Source organism: Salmo trutta, chromosome 13 (assembly GCF_901001165.1).
Source record: "Salmo trutta chromosome 13, fSalTru1.1, whole genome shotgun sequence".
NCBI lineage: Eukaryota > Metazoa > Chordata > Actinopteri > Salmoniformes > Salmonidae > Salmo > Salmo trutta.
In genome coordinates, this window is record NC_042969.1 from 9,430,646 (window position 1) to 9,452,923 (window position 22,278).

General features: G+C 39.8%; 1 protein-coding gene across 4 annotated transcripts; it reads right to left on the reverse strand.

Moving 5' to 3' along the window:
* LOC115205145 (T-cell leukemia homeobox protein 1) lies at positions 1-16,537 on the reverse strand. 4 transcript variants are annotated; one of them, XM_029770834.1, is made up of 5 exons: positions 15,394-16,536; positions 8,887-9,105; positions 8,213-8,450; positions 903-1,083; positions 1-544 (listed from the first exon to the last, which is right to left on the reverse strand). In XM_029770834.1, the coding sequence occupies exons 1-5, from the start codon at positions 15,884-15,886 to the stop codon at positions 476-478; spliced, it is 1,200 nt and encodes a 399-aa protein (XP_029626694.1). In that variant the 5' UTR covers positions 15,887-16,536; the 3' UTR covers positions 1-475. The 4 variants fall into 4 exon arrangements, with proteins under 4 accessions (XP_029626694.1, XP_029626696.1, XP_029626697.1 ...); XM_029770836.1 differs by having other exon boundaries at positions 1-399; positions 15,394-16,535; XM_029770837.1 differs by lacking the exon at positions 8,887-9,105 and having other exon boundaries at positions 15,394-16,537.
* Positions 16,538-22,278: the final 5,741 nt, after the last annotated feature.

Here is a 22,278-nt window from a genome sequence, read left to right on the forward strand (position 1 = left end):
ATCATCTTTTCAAAAAGTCACAATATCATTTAATATAAAACACCTTTAAATGTAGTAAGTTATGAGGAATCCTCGAAGAGATATTCCACAATACCACTTGCAAACTGCAGTCAGGGAAGGGATCCACCTGGAAAGCTGGTGACTTCAACGGCAATTCCAAGTGCACACAGAAATATCGGAAACATGCATTACTACATTGTACAAAGCCAAACGCAAAGGAATCAGATCCAGTTAGAGGAATCCGATCCAGTTAAAGGAATCAGATCCAGGTTTGTTGCCATATGGCTGAGAGTCAGTGCTTCCCTGTTGGCAACAGGACAGTCTTGATGGTAGGCATCTACTGATGTGTCCGTTAGATTTCTGGTAGGATTTAGCTCCGTCCTCTGTTTAGACCGACAGCTGAAGGGAGAGTGAAAATCTAGTGTAAGGTAGGAAAATTACTTGACAGAATCAGGTCTGAAAAAACTTAGAAGACTCATTGATCATTGTCCATTTCAGTGGAACTAAATGTATGTCTGTCCACGCCAAGAAGTCCACATATGATCTATAAAAGAGAATACGTGGTTTATAAAGAAATACATCGAGAAAACGTCATATACTATAGGTTTCCTCCTTGTCCTTATTGTCGGTTGTTATGCACATTAAATAACAAAACATATTACTGTACAATTCCACAATGCAACAGTGCATAAAATGCATTTTAATGTGTATTCGTCTACTGTAGATATGTGGTCCCTCCCCAACAAATGGCCCACCCACATTTAGAAAAATCCTCAACATTACTATTATATTCTTATTATGAATTACACAGATTCACACACACCATTCCCCCCGACACACACACATGCACGCACACACTCGGTCAGTCAGACCACAGATGCCAGGGAGGTGACGGAGGTCACCTTGTTGTCCTCCGCCCAGGGTTGTAGGTTCTGTAGGGCGTACAAGGAGGAGTTGTGCAGGCACAAGGGGTCCTGCTGCAGGGGCTGGCTCAGGGTCTTCTGAAAGGCCTCCTGTTGGAGCTGCAGCATCAGACGGTTGGCCTGCTGTCTCTCTGCCTCGCGCTCCTCGGCTGTCTGTCTCCTGGTTCCACAGTGGGAAGAAGATATTTTTGTTGTTGTTGTCAAAACTGTGCCTAAATATTCATATTGTAAATTCATTAAAGATGAAATATGAAATGTTTTGAGTCAATAAGTATTCAACCCCTTTGTTATGGCAAGCCTATATAAGTTCAGGTGTAAATATTTGTTTTACAAGTCACATAATGAGTTGCATGGACTACATGATTTTTGAATGACTATCTCATCTCTGTACCCCACTCATACAATTATCTGTAAGGTCCCTCAGTCGAGCAATGAATTTCAAACACAGATTCAACCACAAAGACCAGTTTGGTGTTCCAATGCCACACAAAGAAGGGCACCTCTAGGCCTGGTCTCATAGACTAGACGTAACATAGTAAAAGTAAACCTGGGACACTCAAATTAGTATGATATGTTACATTTAGTATGGCTACATAATACAGATAATGTGAACGTCTAGCAACCTAAAGGTTGCGAGTTCGCATCTCATCACGGACAACTTTTGCATTTTAACTAATTAGCAACTTTTTAACTACTTTTTAGCTACTTTGAAACTACTTAGGTTGTGAGTTTGAATCTCATCACTGACAACTTTAGCATTTTAACTAATTAGCAACTATACAACTACTTACTCATTTTTAGCTACTTTGCAACTACTTAACCCTTCCCCTAATCCTAAACCTAACCTTAACCCTTTCAGGTAATTCTTCCCCAAGCCCTAACCTTAATGCATCTAGCTAACTCTTCCCCTAACCCTAACCTTAAACCTTTAACATAACTCCTAAACATAACCCTAACCCCTAACACCTAGCCTAGCTAACGTTAGCCACCTAGCTATAATTTGTAACATACAGTGCATTCGGAAAGTAATCACTACTCTTGACTTTTTCCACATTTTGTTACATTACAGCCTTATTCTAAAATGTATTAAATTCATTTTTTTCCCCATCAATTTACACACAATACCCTATGATGACAAAAATGAAAACAGTTTTTATTTTTTATTTTAGCAAATGTATTAAACATAAAATACATAAATACCTTATTTACATAACTATTCAGACCTTTTGCAATGAGACTCAAAATTGAGCTCATGTGCATCCTGTTTCCATTGATCATCCTTGACATGTTTCTACAACTTGATTGGAGTCCACCTGTGGTAAATTCAATTGATTGGATATGATTTGCAAAGGCACACACCTGTCTATCTAAGGTCCCACAGTTGACAGTACATGTCAGAGCAAAAACCAAGCCATGAGGTTTAAGGAATTGTCCGTAGAGCTCCGAGGCAGGAATGTGTTGAGGAAACAGATCTGTGGAAGATACCAAACATGTCTGCAGCATTGAAGGTCCCCAAAAATACAGTTGTCTCCATTATTCTTAAATTGAAGAAGTTTGGAACAACCAAAATTCTTCCTAGAGCTGGCTGCCCGGCCAAACTGAGCAAAATCGGGGGAGACGGGCCTTAGTCAGGGAGGTGACCAAGAAACCGATGGTCACTCTGACAGAGCTCCAGAGTTCCTCTGTGGAGATGGGAGAACCTTCCAGAAGGACAACCATCTCTGCCGCATTCAGGCCTTGATGGTGAAGTGGCCAGATGGAAGCCACTCCTCAGTTAAAGGCACATGACAGCCCACTTGGAGTTGGCCAAAAGGCACCTAAAGACTTTCAGACCATGAGAAACAAGATTCTTGAGTCTGATGAAACCAAGATTGAACTTTTTGGTCTGAATGCCAATCGTCATGTCTGGAGGCAACCTGGCACCATCCCTACAGTGAAGGGAGGTGGCAGCATTATGCTGTGGGGATGTTTTTCAGCGGCAGGGACTGGGAGACTAGTTAGAATCGAGGGAAAGACGAACGGAGCAAATTACAGAGAGATCCTTGATGAAAATCTGCTCCAGAGTGTTCAGGACCTCAGACTGGGGAAAAGGTTCACCTTCCAACAGGACAACAACCCTAAGCACACAACCAAGACACCGCAGGAGTGGCTTCGGGACAAGTCTCTCAATGTCCTGGAGTGGCCTAGCCAGAGCCTGGATTTAAACCCTATTGAACATCTTTGGAGAGACCTGAAAATAGCTGTGCAGCAACACTCCCCATCCAACCTGAGAGAATTTGAGAGGATGTGCAGAGAAGAATGGGATAAACTCCCCAAATACAGATGTACTCAATTCTGTAATCGCTGCCAAATGTGGTTCAACAAGGTACTGAGTAAAGGGTCTGAATACTTATGTAAATGTGATAATTTGAAAAACTCTCTAAAACCTGTTTTTGCTTTGTCATTATGGGGTAAATTAATACATTCCATACGAAACGTTACATATAATACTAAAGGAGTTTCTCGGATTTACATACAGAATAATACAAAATGCACTGAGACCAGGTTGCACCTATTGGTAAAAAAAATAACAGACATTGAATATCCCTTTGAGCATGGTGAAGCTATTAATTACACTTTGGATGGTGTATCAATACACCCAGTCACTACAAAGATGCAGGCATCCTTCCTAACTCAGTTGTCGGAGAGGAAGGAAACCGCTCAGGGATTTCACCATGAGGCCAATGGTGACTTTCAAACCGTTACAGATATTAATAGCTGTAATAGGAGAAAACTGAGGATGGATCAACAACATTGTGGTTACCCCACAATACTAACATAATTGATAGAGTGAAAAGAAGGAAGCCTGTACAGAATAAAAAAAAATCCAAAACATGCATCCTATTTGCAACAAGGCACTAAAATAGTAAATGTGTCAAAGCAGGTTTGTCCTGAATATAAAGTGTTACGTTTGGGGCAAATCCAATGCAACACATTACTGAGTACCACTCTCCATATTTTCAAGCATATAGATGGCTGCATCATGTTATGGATATATTTGTAATCGTTAAGGACTGGGAAGTTTTTTAGGATAAAACATCAATGGAATGGAGCTAAGCAAAGGAAAAATCTTTGAGGAAAACCTTGTTCAGTCTGCTTTCCACCAAACACTGGAAGATTAATTCACCTTTCAGCAGGACAATAACCTAAAACACAAGGCCAAATCTACATTGGAGTTGCCTACCAAGAAGACAGTGAATGTTCCTGAGTAGCTGAGTTACAGTTTTGTCTTAAATTTACTTGGAAATCTATGGCAAGACCTGAAAATGGTTGTCTATCAACGATCAACAACCAATTTGACAGAGCTTGAAGAATTTTGAAAATAATAATGGACAAATGTTAGAAACTTATCCAGAAAGACTCACAGCTGTAATTGCTGCCAAAGGTGCTTCTACAAAGTATTGACTCAGGGGTGTAAATCCTTATGTAAATGACATTTCTCAAAACATGTTTTCACTTTGTTATTATGGGGTATTGTGTGTAGATAAGTGGAATTATCTTTTTGTTTTTAATCCATTTTGAATTCAGGCTGTAACACAACAAAATTTGGAACAAGTCAAGGGGTATGAATACTTTCCGAAGGAATGGCAAAATGTACAGAATTGCAGGAAAATAGCTTTAAAATTGCAACAACAACAAAACTCTGTAAAGCAAACTCATGTTTACTTTTTGTTAATAAAATACTTTTTCTGTTAACAGATCCCTCTGTACATATTAAATTAGACTTTTAATCCCGGTGCTGAATTTATGTCAGTTAATATGTAGTGGCTAATTGTATAGCTAATAGGCTATAGCTGTGTTCGAATACCCATACAAACCTACTGTATACTACATACTTAATGAGTATATACTACATTCTATACTATTAGTTAATTCTAGTATACTGTAAATGAATGGTATCCTTTCAATTGTGCATACTAGCGCTACGCCTGCCTATCGGAAGTTGATGCTGTTGCTATGCCCTCTCTTGCTAGCTGGTTACTGACACCGGCCATATTCAACAGGTGTGAGCATTCGTAAATTCATCAGTTATTCTGCGCTCTGGGAGAGTGCTCTGAAATCGGAGTAAATAGCCAGAGTGAACTCATCTCCATTGAGAACACACACGACTCTACCACTTAGCTAAGAATGACGCGACTTATCAAGTCAATAAACTTTGGGTAGTTAGTTAGATAGCATATAGATAATATATTGGCAAGTTCAATGTATTAGTAGCCAAATAACGTTAGGTAGCTAGCTAACATACCGGTACCTACTGCTGTAATGATATGCCCTGCAGTTCATAAGGACAGCGTAGCCAACAAATTGTCAGCCAACATAACGTGTAGCGTAACTTATTTGAAAAGTCATTACTTTATTACATTGCTCAACATTTTCTTAAGATTTGTCATAATTAGTTAAAGCAATGAATTTGTATCCGCTCTCGTCGGACTTCAGCTGCATATCTGAAAACAATGTCGGCTGCATATCTGAAAACAATGTGATGCCAAGCCCATTTTCTGAAAAATTGCATTACGGGCCCTAAAATCACGGAAATAGTGTCCACTGCTTGTGTACTTCGTATTTTGGCGAATGTAGTACGACATCCGGGAACTTATGGCATACTAACTCTATCCATACTATGACCAATAAGCATACTACATACTCAATTTACATCACAAATAGTATGGTTAGTGTGGTTAGTATGAGTATTCGAACACAGCTTATGTGTTTGTAGATCGACTGAGGTGGATAAAGCTACAGCAACCAATGTGATAATGGCTGGGGTAATTTTTGCTTGTTCTCTAAATAAAATTTTAGGACCTCACCAAAACTCAGACCCTGGTTATGGCCCTAGATGTATGTCAATCTTAAATGGATATTATGCTGTATGTACACTACATGACCAAAAGTATGTGGATGGACACCTGCTCATCGAACATCTCAATCCAAAATCATGGGCATTAATATGGAGTTGGTCTCCCCTTTGCTGCTATAACAGCCTCCACTCTTCTGGGAAGGCTTTCCACTAGATGTTGGAACATTGCTGCGGGGACTTCCTTCCATTCAGCTACAAGAGCATTAGTGAGGTCGGGCACTGATGTTGGGTGGTTAGGCCTGGCTCGCAGTCGGTGTTCCAATTCATCCCAAAGGTGTTCGATGGGGTTGAGGTCCAGGCTCTGTGCAGGCCAGTCAAGTTCTTCCACACCAATCTCAACAAACCATTTCTGTATGGACCTCGCTTTGAGGGCATTGTCATGCTGAAACAGGAAAGGCCCTTCCCCAAACTGTTGCCACAAAGTTGGAAGCACAGAATCATCTAGAATGTCATTGTATGCTGTAGTGTTAAGATTTCCTTTCACTGGAATTAAGGGGCCTAGCCCGAACCATGAAAAACAGCCCCAGACCATTATTCCTCCTCCACCATACTTTACAGTTGCTCCAGAGTCCAATGGCGGCGAGCTTTACACCACTCCAGCCAAAGCTTGGCATTGCACATGGTGATCTTAGGCTGCTCGGTCATGGAAACCTATTTAATAAAGCTCCCGACGAACAGTTCTTGTGCTGACGTTGCTTCCAGAGGCAGTTTGGAACTCGGTAGTGAGTGTTGCAACCGAGGACAGACGATTTTTATACACCTCGGTCCTGTTCTGTGAGCTTGTGTGGCCTACCACTTCGCTGACGTTTCCTCTTCATGATAACAGCACTTACAATTGACCGGGACAGCACTAGCAGAGCAGAAATTTGACGAACTGACTTGTTGGAAAGGTGGAATCCTATGACGGTGCCACATTGAAAGTCATTGAGCTCTTCAGTAAGGCCATTCAACTGCCAATGTTTGTCTATGGAGATTGCATGGTTGTGTGCTAGATTTTATACACCTGTCAGCAACGGGTGTGGCTGAAATATATGATTCCACTCATTTGAAGGAGTGTCCACATACTTTTGTATATATAGTGTATTTCCATGTGATGGTTAGGCCTGCATGTGCAGCACAGTCAGAAAAACACCTCTAAAATATTGTTTTATACACATCATCCTCCTTCCATTAGCCACACGTTATTGTTAACTACATTATCGTAATCCAATTTCGCTGCTGTTCATTTGATCATTTGCTTGTTACTAGCGTAGCTGTGACACAAATACATCTTTCATGCACATCCTATCAACACACTATGGGGAAATATAAAAAATCACACCAAAACTAGCTTGGAAATTAGGAAAGTGAGTTAGCCAATTCCCTGGTTATTCATGATATGTCATTTAGACATTCTTTTTTTCATGTTTCTGTAGAAAACATGGCCCTGTGTTGACACCTGGCACATGAATACCTATTGAAATAGGATCCCAGGCTTTACTTTTCCACCTGGTATTGAAATGCATAATTTGCCAGCTTTTCAAAGGTGAGTCACATCACGAATCCAATTATTGCTATTGGATTTTGTACGGCATTTAATGACCTACGACCCCATGCGCTGTACACAATATGGACAACAAGAAGACATCCTTGTCCACATCAGGTGAAGGTCAGCCAGATCAGTTGGATCTCAGTGAATGACCACTATCTGATCACAGAATCTATGATTCAAGATGACTCAGATGTACAGGAAGGACTACTACAGTACATGCATTCCCTTTAGTTCCTTGTTTGTCGTCAAAGGTTCAATAAAGGTAAGGCATTATAATTTCAATGTCCACTCATTCATTTCAAATGACCATAAACAACCGTTTGAGTGAATTAGGGGGAAGAGTTTCGGCCATGGACAATGCAATCAATTATTCAGACTAGTGTTTCAATATTGCTTTGGACAGCAACTTTCCAGAGAGCCTTTTAAGAACAGGGCTAATTTCGCTTGGTCAAGGGAATTGGCCTCCAAAAACAAGTAGGAGCTCAGCTAAGCAAAAAAGGTGTTTCCCTGTCGCAACAAAATGCCTTGGGTGCATAGAATATTCCTTTAAAACATCACAAAAGCTTGCTCACCTCAAGCAAAGCAATTCACATACTATACCATACTCTAATTTAAACAGCTGCCTAGTTGTTACTTTGTGACACTTCCTGCATTAATCTGATGTATCAAAATGCATAAAACATAAGGCAGCACGAACAATGGAAAGCAGATTTGGGGGAAAAAAACATCTCCTCCCTTGAAATAAAAAATGTCCAAAAGCGACAATCAAAAAAACATTAACACTGAGAGTGTTGATACAGACAGTGTTAAAGAATGTCTAGAAGTGTGTTGCTGTAATGCGTTGCTGTAATGGGCCCCTACCGCCATTTTGTCCTCCTGTTCTGGAACCAGGTTTTGACCTGTGCGTCCGTCATCTTCAGGGCCTTGGCCAGGGTGGCGCGCTCCGCCGATGCCAGGTACTTCTGTCGGTGAAAGCGTTTCTCAAGTTCGCAGATCTGCACACGGCTGAATGAGGTGCGGGGCTTTTTTCTTTTGGGTGGCGTCCGGTTCTGATAGGGGTGGCCGATGCGCCGGGTCACCGAGAAGGGAGAAAGGGCCGCTGAGCGAGAGCGAGAGAGAGAGAGAGAGACTAAGTTTGTTTTTCCAGAGATGAACCTTGGTCAAGTGAGAACCTTCTCTGACATATATCATTCTTTGCCATATATTTAGCTTGCATGATCACTCATCTTATAATTGTGATTATGTTGTCCATCCCTAACTCAATTAAATATTTCATCATCTATGTTTTTATTTATTTTTACGATGAATTAGCCAACATTTAATGATTCATCACTGGCTATTGACCCTTGTAATATGATTACAAGGTGAAAACAGTCCTTTCTCATAACAAATGCATACAGTTTTTCAGTACATACAGTGTTGTCCTATGGACCTAGCTATGCATTTTGGTATTTTAACACCCTGATGGAAACCAGGAGAAGACAAACCAGGGCAAGATAAAGGACATGTAAAAGAAGACCAGAGAAGTGACTCACCTGGACAAGTACCCTTTCGAAAGGGATAGTCTGCAAATGGGCCAGTGTCTCGCAGGTGAGCGAGTTCGGGGTAATAGTGTTTGGCTAATGTCTCCATAGAGCTCCAGGTAGGGACCCTGCCGATGTCCCCCTTGGGGAGAGGGCAGAGGCCTGGCAGGGCCGGGGGGGCTCCTGGCCTCCCACTGGGGTCTCCTGCTTGTCTGTCCTCTGCCTGCTCCGCTAAAGAAAGGGAGACACAGTCAGGGACCCACATGGAGCTGTGGGGGTCGGGTGGGGGTACTCTGGAAGTACCTCTCATTGCTATTTTGTCAAGATGGGGATTTGTTACATTTGTCTTTTTTTCTCATTTAGTACAAAACTATATATAATATATGCCATTTAGCAGATGCTTTTATCCAAAGCAACTTACAGTGATGTGAGAATAGATTTCACATTTGGGTGGCCCTGGGAATTGAACCCACAACGCTGGCATTGCTAATTCCATGCTTTACCAACTGAACCATACAGGACCATTGAACTGATTGGTTAGGCCAAAAGTATCACATTTGGTTTGATGCCGAATCATTACAGTTAGCTTTTTAACCTATCCAGCCAAACATAGTAATTTAGGCGATATGTACATGCTACATTTGTTAACTTTTTTACCAATTAAAACATGATACAAAGGAAAAGTACCAATCTCAAGCACTTTGCCAAGATAAATGATTTGTGCATGTTGTCTATTCGTCAGGCAGCAGCGTAACTTTGGTTTTAGAAGTGGAGTTTTGTATCACATTTCAATGATAAAACTGGCATTGGGACAAAAATGCAATTTCAGAATGTGTGTATGTGTGGGGGGGGGGGGGGGGGGGGGGGGGGGGGGGGGGGGGGTGAAGACAACGATGACATGTCCCCCGTGTCCCCAGTGAAAGTTGCGCCCCTTGTGTCAGGCATGAGTAAATATTCATAAACGCAATATAATATGTTTGGATATAAATCCCTTCTAAAGCCTTATTGTCATACATACATAACCTGTAAAACAGATGTTTCTGTCGAAGGGATCGGAAGCAGGCTTCCCTGTTCCTCACAAGCTGTTGTCTTACAGTATGTTTATGTGTCTAGTTCTGTCAGAGAGCTCACCAGGAGCCAAAATGCATATGAAAACATCTCCATATGTGTCCTGGGGGACCAATGTTACTGTGTTGAGAATTTAGTAACCTGAATTCAGTGTGAGCAATCAAAATGTATTTTCCACAGAGGCACTCTGGAGATGAGATAAAACACAAATGAAACACAAGCCACATAATGCACTCAACAATAATTTTGAATCACTCCCAACCTCTCTAATTGGTTATAAACCTAAATGCCAGAATAAATAAATAAATACACATGATTTTTTTTAAATACTTAAAAAATGTAAATTGGGTAAATTTGCAATGCAATTGCAGTGACTCAAAGTGTTGAGTGTTGAAAAAGTGTTTTAAAAAGTATTTTTTAATCTAGAGAGGGTCCAACCCTTTATTGGCTGAGGATAGAAATGAATAGGTCACACATTTGGAGCAAGCATGTCTGCTCCAGGCTCAACATGCAGGTCTGGGTACAGATAATACCACATTAGACTTCTATTTCAGGCCATCTGTGGACCAGCTAATGGACCAGGCACATACAGTACAAGCACGTTCACATGCAACCCAAGAGTAACAAGCTTACAGACTGCCATCCAGTCGAACATGCTAAAGGTTCCCTTCAACCTAACTTTAATTCTGACATAAGGTATTCCAAATAACGTAACAATATTCATATTGATGATGATTGACTAATTCATGTGGAAATAGAACAAAAGACAAAAGGTCTAGACGTTGCGAAATAGGTTTTAATTTGACTTTGTCTGTGATGTTGCTAGTTTTGACCAGCTTCCAAAAGAAAGAGCCAAGTGTGTCGTAGTATTCCACTAAATGCAGCGGTGTGCCAAGAGCCCAGAACACACCTGTCTGTCATCAAAACCTGCAGACATTTATGGAACGAGGCAGTTAGTTAAATTTAGCCCTCAGCCTCTTTACAGTGACAGGCTTTATAATTTGATGTGATTGCTTTTAATTACAGCCCATATTGCAAGAAGTTGTCAGAGTGTTTACACACAGACAATTACCACAATAATTGTATTCATTGAAGAAAATACTGTTTGTCATAACTAAGAAAGACCAAATATGGCCACAGAGGCTATAGGACATTTCACTTGACTACCACATCACCATTAAATTCCCAAGATCAATGTATTTGATAAAGGAGAGAAAATTGAATGTGGTCAAAAGTGTTAAGTGTTATACATTTGATTTCATTCAATGATCTTATTTCGTTTTTAGTTGAAAGGTGGGTATCTTGTTTTGAAGAAAACATTGCAAGAATTGTTCTGTGAGAACTTATTTTTTCCAACGGACGACAAAGGAAATGGTGGAGAATACAAAATCTGATGCCTGGGTAATATGATTTAGCATAAGGATATCAAAAAATTAAATGCTACCGTGGAGATATAATAAAGCCAAATATACTTAATAACACCTTTCTGTGACAGCGCCTCTCTTCCCCACTGCGGATATTACATGCGTAGCAATCTAATAAATATGTCCGTAAAGGATTCTAACCGGGGTATTGAAATATAACAGGAACATATATTGCTATTTATTACACTGTGAGGCAAAACAGAGCCACTTGCCCCTGTCACACTGGTCGAGAATAGAAGCAACTTCCAGAGAAAACAGTACGGCTTTCCCCATTAATATCCAATTACTGTAGCCATCATTAAATTGATATATTTGTGAGGAAGGTCGTTCTTTTTTTTAACTAAGATAGAGAACACTACTACAGGAATACAATTGTATTTACTCTATGCAATAACATAAGGCATGCTCTAATTTCACTGGCCATTATGGGACATTGCACAGGTACAACAAGCAGCTGCAATGTAATCGCAGTACACATTGCATAGTATTTACAACTGTTATAGCTGTTCGCGGTTTGTGTAACTATATGTCATGAAGTTATTTTAAGGTATTGATAGTTCTCTAAGGAGTGATAACCACTTACCTCTCCTAATGCTGAAATCTCATCAAAAGACATTGATTATAGGGGTATAGATTGGTATTCTTTGTTACCTCACTTCAAGACTATAGTGTATTACAGTATGGATATTTTATTTTTTTGTGGTAATACATGCAGATATTGTAAAAGTTTAAATGGCTTTGGTGGTAAGCCTGTGTTGCTATGAAACTAACAACAGACCAAGGGCCTACATTTTTATCTGAATTAGTACATTTCCACAGAACACAGAGCCATAAGAACAACTATGTTTGTTGACTTGAGGGGGACACGTCTGTTTATGCACTTCTCACCTTTTTCAAACTTGCAAACTGCCAAGAAGTCAATTAACATAAAAACATGTGTTATTCCCTTTCAGCGACTCCCAATCTGTCTGGTCTGTTGTAAAATATCGCATCTCCAATTCTAGGCCTGTTTGCTGTTTCACTTGCTTTGACGCTTGCGGTGAAATGCAGCGCTGCAATTCAATTTGAAAGGGAATAATTTATTTTTTAAAAGGAGAGGTCTATTTCAAGTATCCAGAGAAACGCTTTACGATTTGAGATATTCATTTAATGCTGAATGCTGAACTAAGTCCATCCAGCAACTAAAACTAATGTCCTATCTTTTGTAGCCTAGTAGGACTATCAGGGTCCACGAAAGGAATTTATTTGTGATTATTTTTAAAGGTGGAAATACAATTTGGCCCCTATGATATTAAACTCAAATGAAATCGATGGCAAAAATATTAGCCTACGATGTGTGATTTAAAAAAGAAATGTCTCAAACAATGTTGACAAATGGCCATACCGTAAATACTTCAAGCACATTCAAGATAGGACTTTTTCTCAAATGTTGATCACAAATGATAACAAAAAGTGCTCACTTAAAATAAAGTTTTGTTGGTGGGTAATAATGAGGCTACATAACCAACACCAAAGATAAACCAAATTAAACGAGAGGCCCTTTGTGACTATGAATACAATAGGTACGCATATTTACACAATATATTTTATAGTTCACATATCTGTTCTGGTTTAAATAATTAATGAGGAAAGCACAGCGCTATAGCATTGTTAATATTTAATGAGGGCTAATACATGATGATCCTAATTTTCGTCTTCATTGTGGTGACGTCATGCCAGAAAAACTCATATCTCGGCCGAGTGGTAGCTGAGGTTATGGTCATTGTAAAATGTACAGGCCAAAAGCTGGCCATCGAATTATGATTTAATTTACCACGTTCTTCTCTTCCCTTAATCGTTCAAATAAATGTTCCTCGAATTAGAAAATGTTAAACATTAGGCCTATAGGTCTATCATGGCCCATGCAGCCCTTGGTGTTGTGCCTTTTTCTATGCTAATCGAAAACACCAGACACCTAGAGCCTACGTGAAAAATGATTTTGAACCAAATGCCACTTTCCAATATCCCAAAATGCGAGAAAAACGTTGGTCAAATGATTCAGGACCTGCAGGCATTGATATACAGTACGGCCTAAGTCCTATTCACAATTACAGACACAATACTTTCATTTATTCATTCTTCTTCTACAGATTAAACGCCTGAATTGTACAGGCCTATTATACGCAATAATAGGGTCTTATGATAGCTTAAACTAAAAGCGCGTGAAGATAAGAGAAATCTGAACTTGAGTGAGATAAATGAGGCCATTACGTTTGTGCTTAGGCCTACAGCAAAAATCATTTGTTTATGTGAATGATAGTAGATAGATAATGCATTACACCTGCCAATGTCACATATATAGGCCAATACATTTGGCGAAACCTGAAGCGTTCGCAATGTCATCTCATTTACCTTGACACCCCAATGGTGAAGATAAACGTAAATTCAAAGGTATATGGATGAAATAAACAATTCGGGCCGTACGCTACATGTTTAAATGCCATGCTTCAAAGTTTGTATAGAATTTGTCACAATTATGTTCCCTTTTTATTTTATTTCAATGGTTCAATTAGGCTGGACGTAACTGGATAGTTGTTCAACAGTGTGTTGAAGACGGTTCTATTCAAATAAGACAGCATTTATTCAAGACCTACACGAATAGATTATTTGTATTTACTGTCGTGACGTTCAACGTGGAAAGGGAAATGTCAAAAACGCCTAACAAGTGTGTCCTTTGATAGTGACAGTGTTGCTATCTTCTCTCATAGTCGTTTGTATACACAACTATAGGCATAAATGGGCCAGTAGAGCCCAGACGCAATTATTTACGTAACTGCATCATCAATGCCTACCTTGCCGTAAACTGACTCGCTAGTTTTGGGCCCATTTTGTATTGGAAGGAGCTATAGAAGTAGGCCTAATTGCCACAACTGCAAAGCTTAGCTACTATATGCCTCTAAAAGTAAATGTATCATAATGATAATAATAAGCTAGAAAATGTTATTTTTTATTGTTGTTATTATATCAAATTGTCATATTGTTATTAGGCTGCTACAATAAGCAATACTACTACTACTAATAATAATAATAATAGCCTAATAACAGCAATACTCTATTCTATTATTATTAGGATATTATTATTATGATTGTTAGAATTATTGGCGTTAACCTATTAATTGTATTATAGGTATATTGATATTGATGTTGTTATTATTAAAATTCTTCGGACGGTGTTGGACGGTGTTATTTTATATTCAGAAATATATCTGTTCTATTGCATTTTGAAAGGGAGAAATCTCTTCAAATCATGTCGTACGTTTTGTAGGCTATGGAGAGCTATCATTTTGATTAGGGTGCCAGTGATATATCACATGTATTCCCTCCTATTAAACGGAAAGCCAATCTTAACGGTTGACATTATTTATTTATTTTATTTAATTTATTTTATTTCACCTTTATTTAACCAGGTAGGCAAGTTGAGAACAAGTTCTCATTTACAATTGCGACCTGGCCAAGATAAAGCAAAGCAGTTCGACAACATACATTATATTATATTATATTATACCATATAATTATACAAATGTACACAACATCTATTCTTAACAATACCTGCAAGTATTTATTTGCCTTTTAAATGAACTAATATGATACATATAGTAGACAGGCCTTGATGTAAAATCGAATTCCTCATGCCATATGCCCAGTCGCACATCATGCCATATGCCCAGTCGCCCATATGATTTGATAAATGAGTCTGTCACAGAATTGCCTACCCTGCCTTCTTAATTGACAGCGTCAAGATGCTAAAATGTTTTGCTTAGGCATACGCCCGGCTTGCAAGGATGTGGGTTAAACTGAAAAACAACAAATAAATGTGAACTTTTAAACGAATTATATTGAAGTTTGAACCTCTTTTCAACTGGAAATGATATATCAGATGTGATAGGCCGGCCTATGGGGAAATCCACGAAGCAATGTTCCCATTTTGTGACATGTTTTTTTGTTGTCTACAGAAACATACATTTTCAGAAGTTTAGATGAATCTTACCAGTGAGTCTGTCCTTTGCGAACCTTCGACTGCTCTCCATCCACGGGAAGGTAAAGTTTGCCGCATTTCCCATGCTTGGCATTGAAGTCACTGAGGTGATGCCGCCCGCGAGGCCAGGTGGATGGGTAGGCGGGGGCTGATGTGGATTCGGTGGCATGGGTCTGTGAGCTGGCACCCTGATAACACCACCGGCGTTCCCACCGTTAACGTTAACGTTCATGTTCATGCTGACATTCATGTTCATATTCACGTTATAGGAACCTGCGAGTCCAGCCGCCATAGAGCAGGCCGGGTTATAGACGCTGTTATAGCCATTGGTGTAAACGTTTGGGGCAAGCGTGTAATCCGTGTCGCTGGTTCGGTTGGGCAGCATACAGCTGCTGGACTGGTCCGTGCTGTTCAGAATCTGGTCTATTCCAAAGCTGATGGGCTCGTGCTGCTGGTGTGTCTGGTTTACCTCTTCAATTCCAGTGTGCTCCATTGTTGTATTCATATTAGCGTCTCAAAACGTCTCATGTGTTGATGAAAAGTATGCTATTTGTTTTCCTTATCGTCGCAGTATCGGATGCAGAAATGATACCCCCGTCTGTGTTCAGATTTTTTAGCCTAAATATACTTCCTTGAGCAGCGCGCGAGCAACACCGTCCGAAGCGTTTCCATTATCTGTCCAGAAGATATAGAACTGGAGTAGTCTAAAATGCACTGTTAATAATCCATCGGGATAGATTCTGGGGGAGTCTTAAAATGCATATCCATCACCTTGTAGCATGATCTTTAACATATTTACTTGCACATTAATCGATAGAGACGAGTAGGCTATTGGTCATGTAAAAAAATAGTTAGCCAGACTACTTACAGCCAAGTCTTCAATTTGAGGAGTTCCCAAGTTCCCGTGAAGCGGATACCGGCTCTCTTCTCTGGCATTGTTATTGCAACATCTACAAAGGCAGAGGCCATTGCCGACTCAACATCATCGCATCAAAATATGTAACAAAATGAAGTGTTGACTGTGCTAAACATGAATATTAATTGGGAAAGATAGCTCCGTTGCAGTGAGTCTGGAGTGATTTTAGCAGCTTGTCGAGACACCCCTTCTGCCTAACTTGCCATTCGGTCATCCATTGGCCCACGCATTTCAATCTATCGCAGCCTGCTCCCTTCTCTTAAAGAACCCGCAGCCCCAGTTGTATTGTGCTGTATAATATGACATGCGGTGTATATCAGAATAGAACTGAGTTTAAGCACATAGGCTATCACCAACCTTAAACCCACTATAAAACGGTATGACATGAACAACTAGCTAATAGATATGGACTATCATGCCTGAAACTATGTTTAATTGCTATGTAACTATGGGTTTTATTTGATATTATTCATCCTTTTTATTGCCCTTTCATTGTAAGGGCCTGGTAGCAGCCAACTAGTCTAACTAGACAATCGAGCCACGAGAATTTAAACTAATTTACAATTAAGCCTATCTGGTCCTTTTTACGCACCATTAACATTATACATGCAAGACAACCGTTAGCGAGGAGTAGGCATATAGGGCAGGCTATATAGCCTAATCATGATTATGACAAGATGGTCTTCAATTAGTAACATCGTGGAAGATGACAACAACTATGCTGCAAAGCAAACTGTGAATGTTGCACTTGTCCAACAACACTTGTGCATTAACAACTAAGAAAGACATCAACACACTCTCCCATCAGAACCCAAAATATAAGCTTGTTTTGTAAACAAACCAAACGTAAACAAACACTATATAGCCTCAGCATATGTTTAAAACTATTATTTTGGGATTAGTACAGATTATTAGACCAGCCTATGACTATAGGAGAATCCTGGCTTGCCCTTGACAATGCAAAACACAGTGTTGATTGGCACAAATTATTTAACCTTTCTCTGCCTGAAGCAAGAGTGCGGATTTCCCCGGTCTAAATTTAATAAAAATGAAAAATGACTTATAATAAAACTGCAACACGGGGAAAACGAATTTAATATATCTTCGTTTTATTACGCACTTATTCAGGCCAGGCTTATTTCAGCTTCCGTGTGAATAAAGATATCTCTCAACTGCTCAAACCGGCTATAGGGAAGCATAAAAATCAATTGTATGAATTTAAAGCTATATCAATAATGGACGTTGATACGTGAGGCGACGAGAATGGGGGTACTGTAAACCTAAGATGTGTTTGTTTTTAAACATGATCGAATAAAATAAAAGAGGGAACGAATATGTTGGAGAGCCATCCTGGGAAGCGCGTAAAATGTAACTCAATTGCTGTTAAACTGCCTAGCCTACCTATTGATGTCACGTTGGGGATGACAGGCTATGCCACTGGACATTTGGACGATGAATGCGTCATTATGGCAAAATGAATGTGTAAACGACCATGATGTATCACACATCATCTCCAATTGGTGACATAATGGTTATCGGAGAGGCTATCTCTTTGGTTCTTCACAATGAAGCCTTGCGAGCAAAATGAGGATGTCTCACTGTTATCTGCGCGCGCCCTAAGGTCATACGCAAAGGTGTGGGCGCAGTTGAGAGTTATTTAAGATACTAATGCGGCACATTGAGAATTAGCCGAACGAGAGTAATGTATAGGCCTATACCATATAGGCCTATCGCTTGGCAGCGAGTTTAATTGACCAAAACACAGGCATATTTTATGGGTATGGGATACATCATTGCCTACAGGCCTGCGAGTTACTTTCACCAACACATATAGACTTATGCTAAACTCAAAACCAATTCAAAGAAGAGGCAAAATGGTGGCTTTAATTCGTTTATGTCTTTCTAATTATTTTGAACAGTAAGAATCTCTCATTATGGAACCTGACAACTTGACCCTACCTAACCCGTGTTTCATTTCGCAACCTGTTTTTATTAACGCCTCACACTGAAATTCAATTAATCAGCCAGGTACAACAGTTAAAAACTATTTTGATGCACTATATTTTTTTAACACAATTGAATATGATAAGCCATCAATAACATCAAATCCAATAAAAATCCAAGCCAACATATATAGGCCTAAGCAATAGGCCTAAACCGTAAGTTAATTATGAACAGGGCATATTAATACATGTGAAACTAGAGTGGATTTGACATGAAACATTTGCCATCAGAAAATCACAGATTTCTCTGTCCAACTTTGACAACGATTGCATCCATATTAAGATTTAAACCAATTTAATCAACCCCCCCCCCCCCCCCCAATCCCCTTCTCAAATGGAATATGAAAGCCTTTAGCTGGTTGCCCAGAGGCGATGTCTATGGTGACTTCAATGCAGCCGGTGATGAATCGTTATCTCCAGGCAGTGTTGCGCGTCTGGGTAATAAAGTAGCGGCAAAGCACAGACAAAAGGAATTTGTCACAGTTGGATCCCCGAAATATTATAGTGACCCCCCCCCCCCCCCCCCCCCACCCCCCAGTGCAACGTTTCTGCGGAAGGCTTCGAGAGATTTGCCAGCAACTGCGATAGTTTGGAGCCATTTCAAATCAGTCCTCTAAGAACTTGTCAAATTAACAATTCAATGCTGCAGTTAAGGGGCGATAGGCTGTGACATGTGAAACAAACCGTCAAATTGGAACAAAAACAGGCTGTTTGTGATCATTGCAGGGCACAGGCACCTGTTGGCTCGTTTTAAGCTATAGGCCTATATTCTGTGCCTTGCAGTTACTGATGCCGTATATGCAGTTGATATTCTATGATATTGGTTATCCACCTTAACTGATTGAATTCGTGACTATCATCAAAAGGCAGACAGCACTGTATTCATAATTAGTACAAAGGTTTCTCTCAAGGTTCTGTGAAAAATAATAATAGGTAAATAGCAACCTGCGAAGACTGCATAACAACAACAATAATAATAATAATGCAGCCTAATAGCCTATCACTCAGTCATCATGATTATGACGTTGTTGCAGGCTAATTGTTATTATAATTTTGCTGTTATGTCTATTTGTGTTTTTATAGGCCTAAAGGAGCCTTTATTTTCGATAACGACAAGAAAGAGAATATGTTTTCTGCGATGCATTGACTCCCGTCACTCAGGCAGGCTCGCGCTCTTTGGTGAGTCTTTTCCAAAGCTCTCCACTCGAGGATGTTGGGCATTAAGCTGATGGGCCTGTCATCCCGACCCATTTGCAGTCGCTAGCCTCTCTGCCTGTTTTGCTTTCTGCTGTAATTAGGTTGAATTCAGACCAGATAGAATTACATTATTCTGCATTTCGAGCTACAGTCCTTGACTCTCCAGCTCCCCCCGGGATAACCTGGCGCCTCCCGCCCAGATCAGACGACTGTAACTGGACTGAGTCGACGGACCACTCGGGGGAAAAAAGAAAAACGCTGAGATGCAGGCTATTCGGGAGTATTGAGAGACGTCATCTTGTATGGAGGATGAACCGTACAGAAGCAGCATCGCTCAAGAAGAGCATCTTGAATAACGTAAATTGACAAGGCACTGGAAAAGGTGACTGTTGCTTTACTCATTTGTAGAAGATATATTATGCCCTTTTGTTATTGTCACCATAGCAATATTGGGATGTAAGATTTTTTGGTGCAAATGATATTCACTCATCAAATTGCATGAAGACTGCTGTAGGGTCTCTATAGTGATTATATTGGCTGGCTTTAACGTGTCTTGCTTTAATTAAAAACGTATTACATGATTTTGGAGGCAATTTATTATTGTTATTATTAGACGTGTTATTATTAGCGTTCATAAGCTATTATTAATATTATATTATTAATATCATCATTATTGCTACTGATGTTTTCTAATACAGCTATACAGCAATGCTGTTTTGCACTGTTCTGCCTCATCAGAACATTTAATCATTATAAAGTAAACAATGTCCCACGTTTGCATTTTCCATGGATTGTGTTTCTGAAAAGTGTTTACGTTGGGTTGTTGATCATCTTTGTCAAATCAAATAAATGTCTTCTGAATGTAATTGCAGAGGCTGGTAGCCTACTCAATCAATCACATCGGTTTATATAGCTGACTTTTTCACGCTGACAACTTGATATTGAAATTGAAGTGTTTTGTTCTGAAAACTGGAACCATTATCCAATTTACAAAATACACGAAATGACCAATTTTAGCATTTCAGCATTGCGTCTAAAATATTGTCCTCCAATATCGATTAGACATCAGTTTCACTCCCAACCCCAACTTTTTCGTTCCAAAGTGAATTCTCGAGAATCGGCTACTTTAAGTTCTCGTGACAATTAGATGAATGTAATTTACCCATGATATAATCAATCATTTTTTTATTTCATCATTCTCCTCTGGGGTTCGTCAAATATATTATTGTCAAAGAAGTTGGAGCTGGGTAATTTACAAACAAGTGTGCAGATACATGGTAAATATTCTCCACCCCAAATCCTTACTGTCTGACTGGTGGTAAGCAATTCAACTCATTTCGACGTGATCAAATGATTAAGGTTATGACTTCAACTAAATAAAATTACCCCAAAGAAGAACTCCATGATTTCAATGTAAAATCTTATTGAACAAGATGTTTGCAATACATTTCGGCTCATATAAACATAAAGAAATAAGAAGACAGAAAAGGATTAGAAATGAATAATCAGCTTTACAGTAACCAAATAGGCCTTGTAATAATGATGCAATACAGATCATAAATGAATTGCAGATAGTTTTTTAAGTTCCATTCTGTAACAAGCACTACAACAAGGACGTGGTGAAAATGTATGTTGTGGCTCAATAACATATAATAACAAGTGAGCTGTTAAACCTGGTTTTGTGAGAGAAAAAACAACAACATAACATGTATATCAGAAAATAGCTCCACAATACCGGTGCCCATCATTTGTCAGAACAAGTGAGTTGTTAGAGCACGTTGACATATCATTTTTTCATTCATTTTATCCCAAACTTTTTCTGTGTGTAGGGCTGTGGCTGCTTTTTGGGGTTCAGGACACTCCATGGTTGTTAACATGCATCGCATTGAAGTGTAATTGGGCGTATCATTGTCTTTGTGTTGTTTACAAACTGAGCAGCACGAGCAGTAATTTAATTTCCTCCGACGCATTGAGGAGCCACCAGCCGGCTGTCAGCTCGCCACCCCGGGCTCTGTCGCAGTAGTGTGGCCAGGAGGCACGATGTAGAGAGGGACCTTCTGTTAGCCAGTGTTGGCAATGATACCCAATACCCCAAACCCTATGAAAACCCATTAAATGAGGGAACTCATCCATGTCTTGAGAACATACTGGACCAACGTTCATAGGTCTATACAGATCGGATGAACATGCAAGATGTAATAGGATTTCAACCAAGTTAGAGGTAGAATATCTCTTTAAGATGAGGGGTGGCGAAATCCAACAATGACCTTTGTTGCATTGTAGTGAGCTGGTGGTTTGGGAAATTCAATTGCTTAAAACCTTCAGAAATCTGGTCAAATTTCCTCAATTTACAGTCTGTGTGCATTTCTCGTTTCAAAGAGAGAGAGCGAGAGAGAGGGAGGGGGAAGGGAAGTGGGCGGGATGGAGCAGAGTGATAGACAGCACAGCCACACAGGCCTGAGGGCACATCATTATTACAAAACCTGCATGGCTTCTCTCTCTCTCTCTCTCTCTCTCTCTCTCTCTCTCTCTCTCTCTCTCTCTCTCTCTCTCTCTCTCTCCCACCACTTTTCTAATCCTGCACTCTCTGTGCAAAGGAAGAGGCTATTGAGGTCCAAAGGAAACTTTGCATGGGTCCATATAAAGAAGTCCTTACTTCAAAATAAAAGTATTTATTGGAACCAGGCCAAAACAACTGAATGTAAAGATGAGAATGTAATTTAGACTGTGGGGATGAGTGCTAAAAGTCTTACCCGTCAGCTAACAGCTGAATTTAGGTAA

What these genes read in the sequence shown, in the direction of transcription:
- LOC115205145 (XM_029770834.1), bottom strand. Translation starts at nt 15,886, where the DNA reads ATGAATACAACAATGGAGCACACTGGAATTGAAGAGGTAAACCAGACA. An exon ending in CGCAAAGGACAGACTCACTG is followed by an intron (nt 9,106 to 15,393) that starts GTAAGATTCATC and finishes CCCTTTCTTTAG; the next exon opens with CGGAGCAGGCAGAGGACAGA. An exon ending in TCGAAAGGGTACTTGTCCAG is followed by an intron (nt 8,451 to 8,886) that starts GTGAGTCACTTC and finishes GCTCTCGCTCAG; the next exon opens with CGGCCCTTTCTCCCTTCTCG.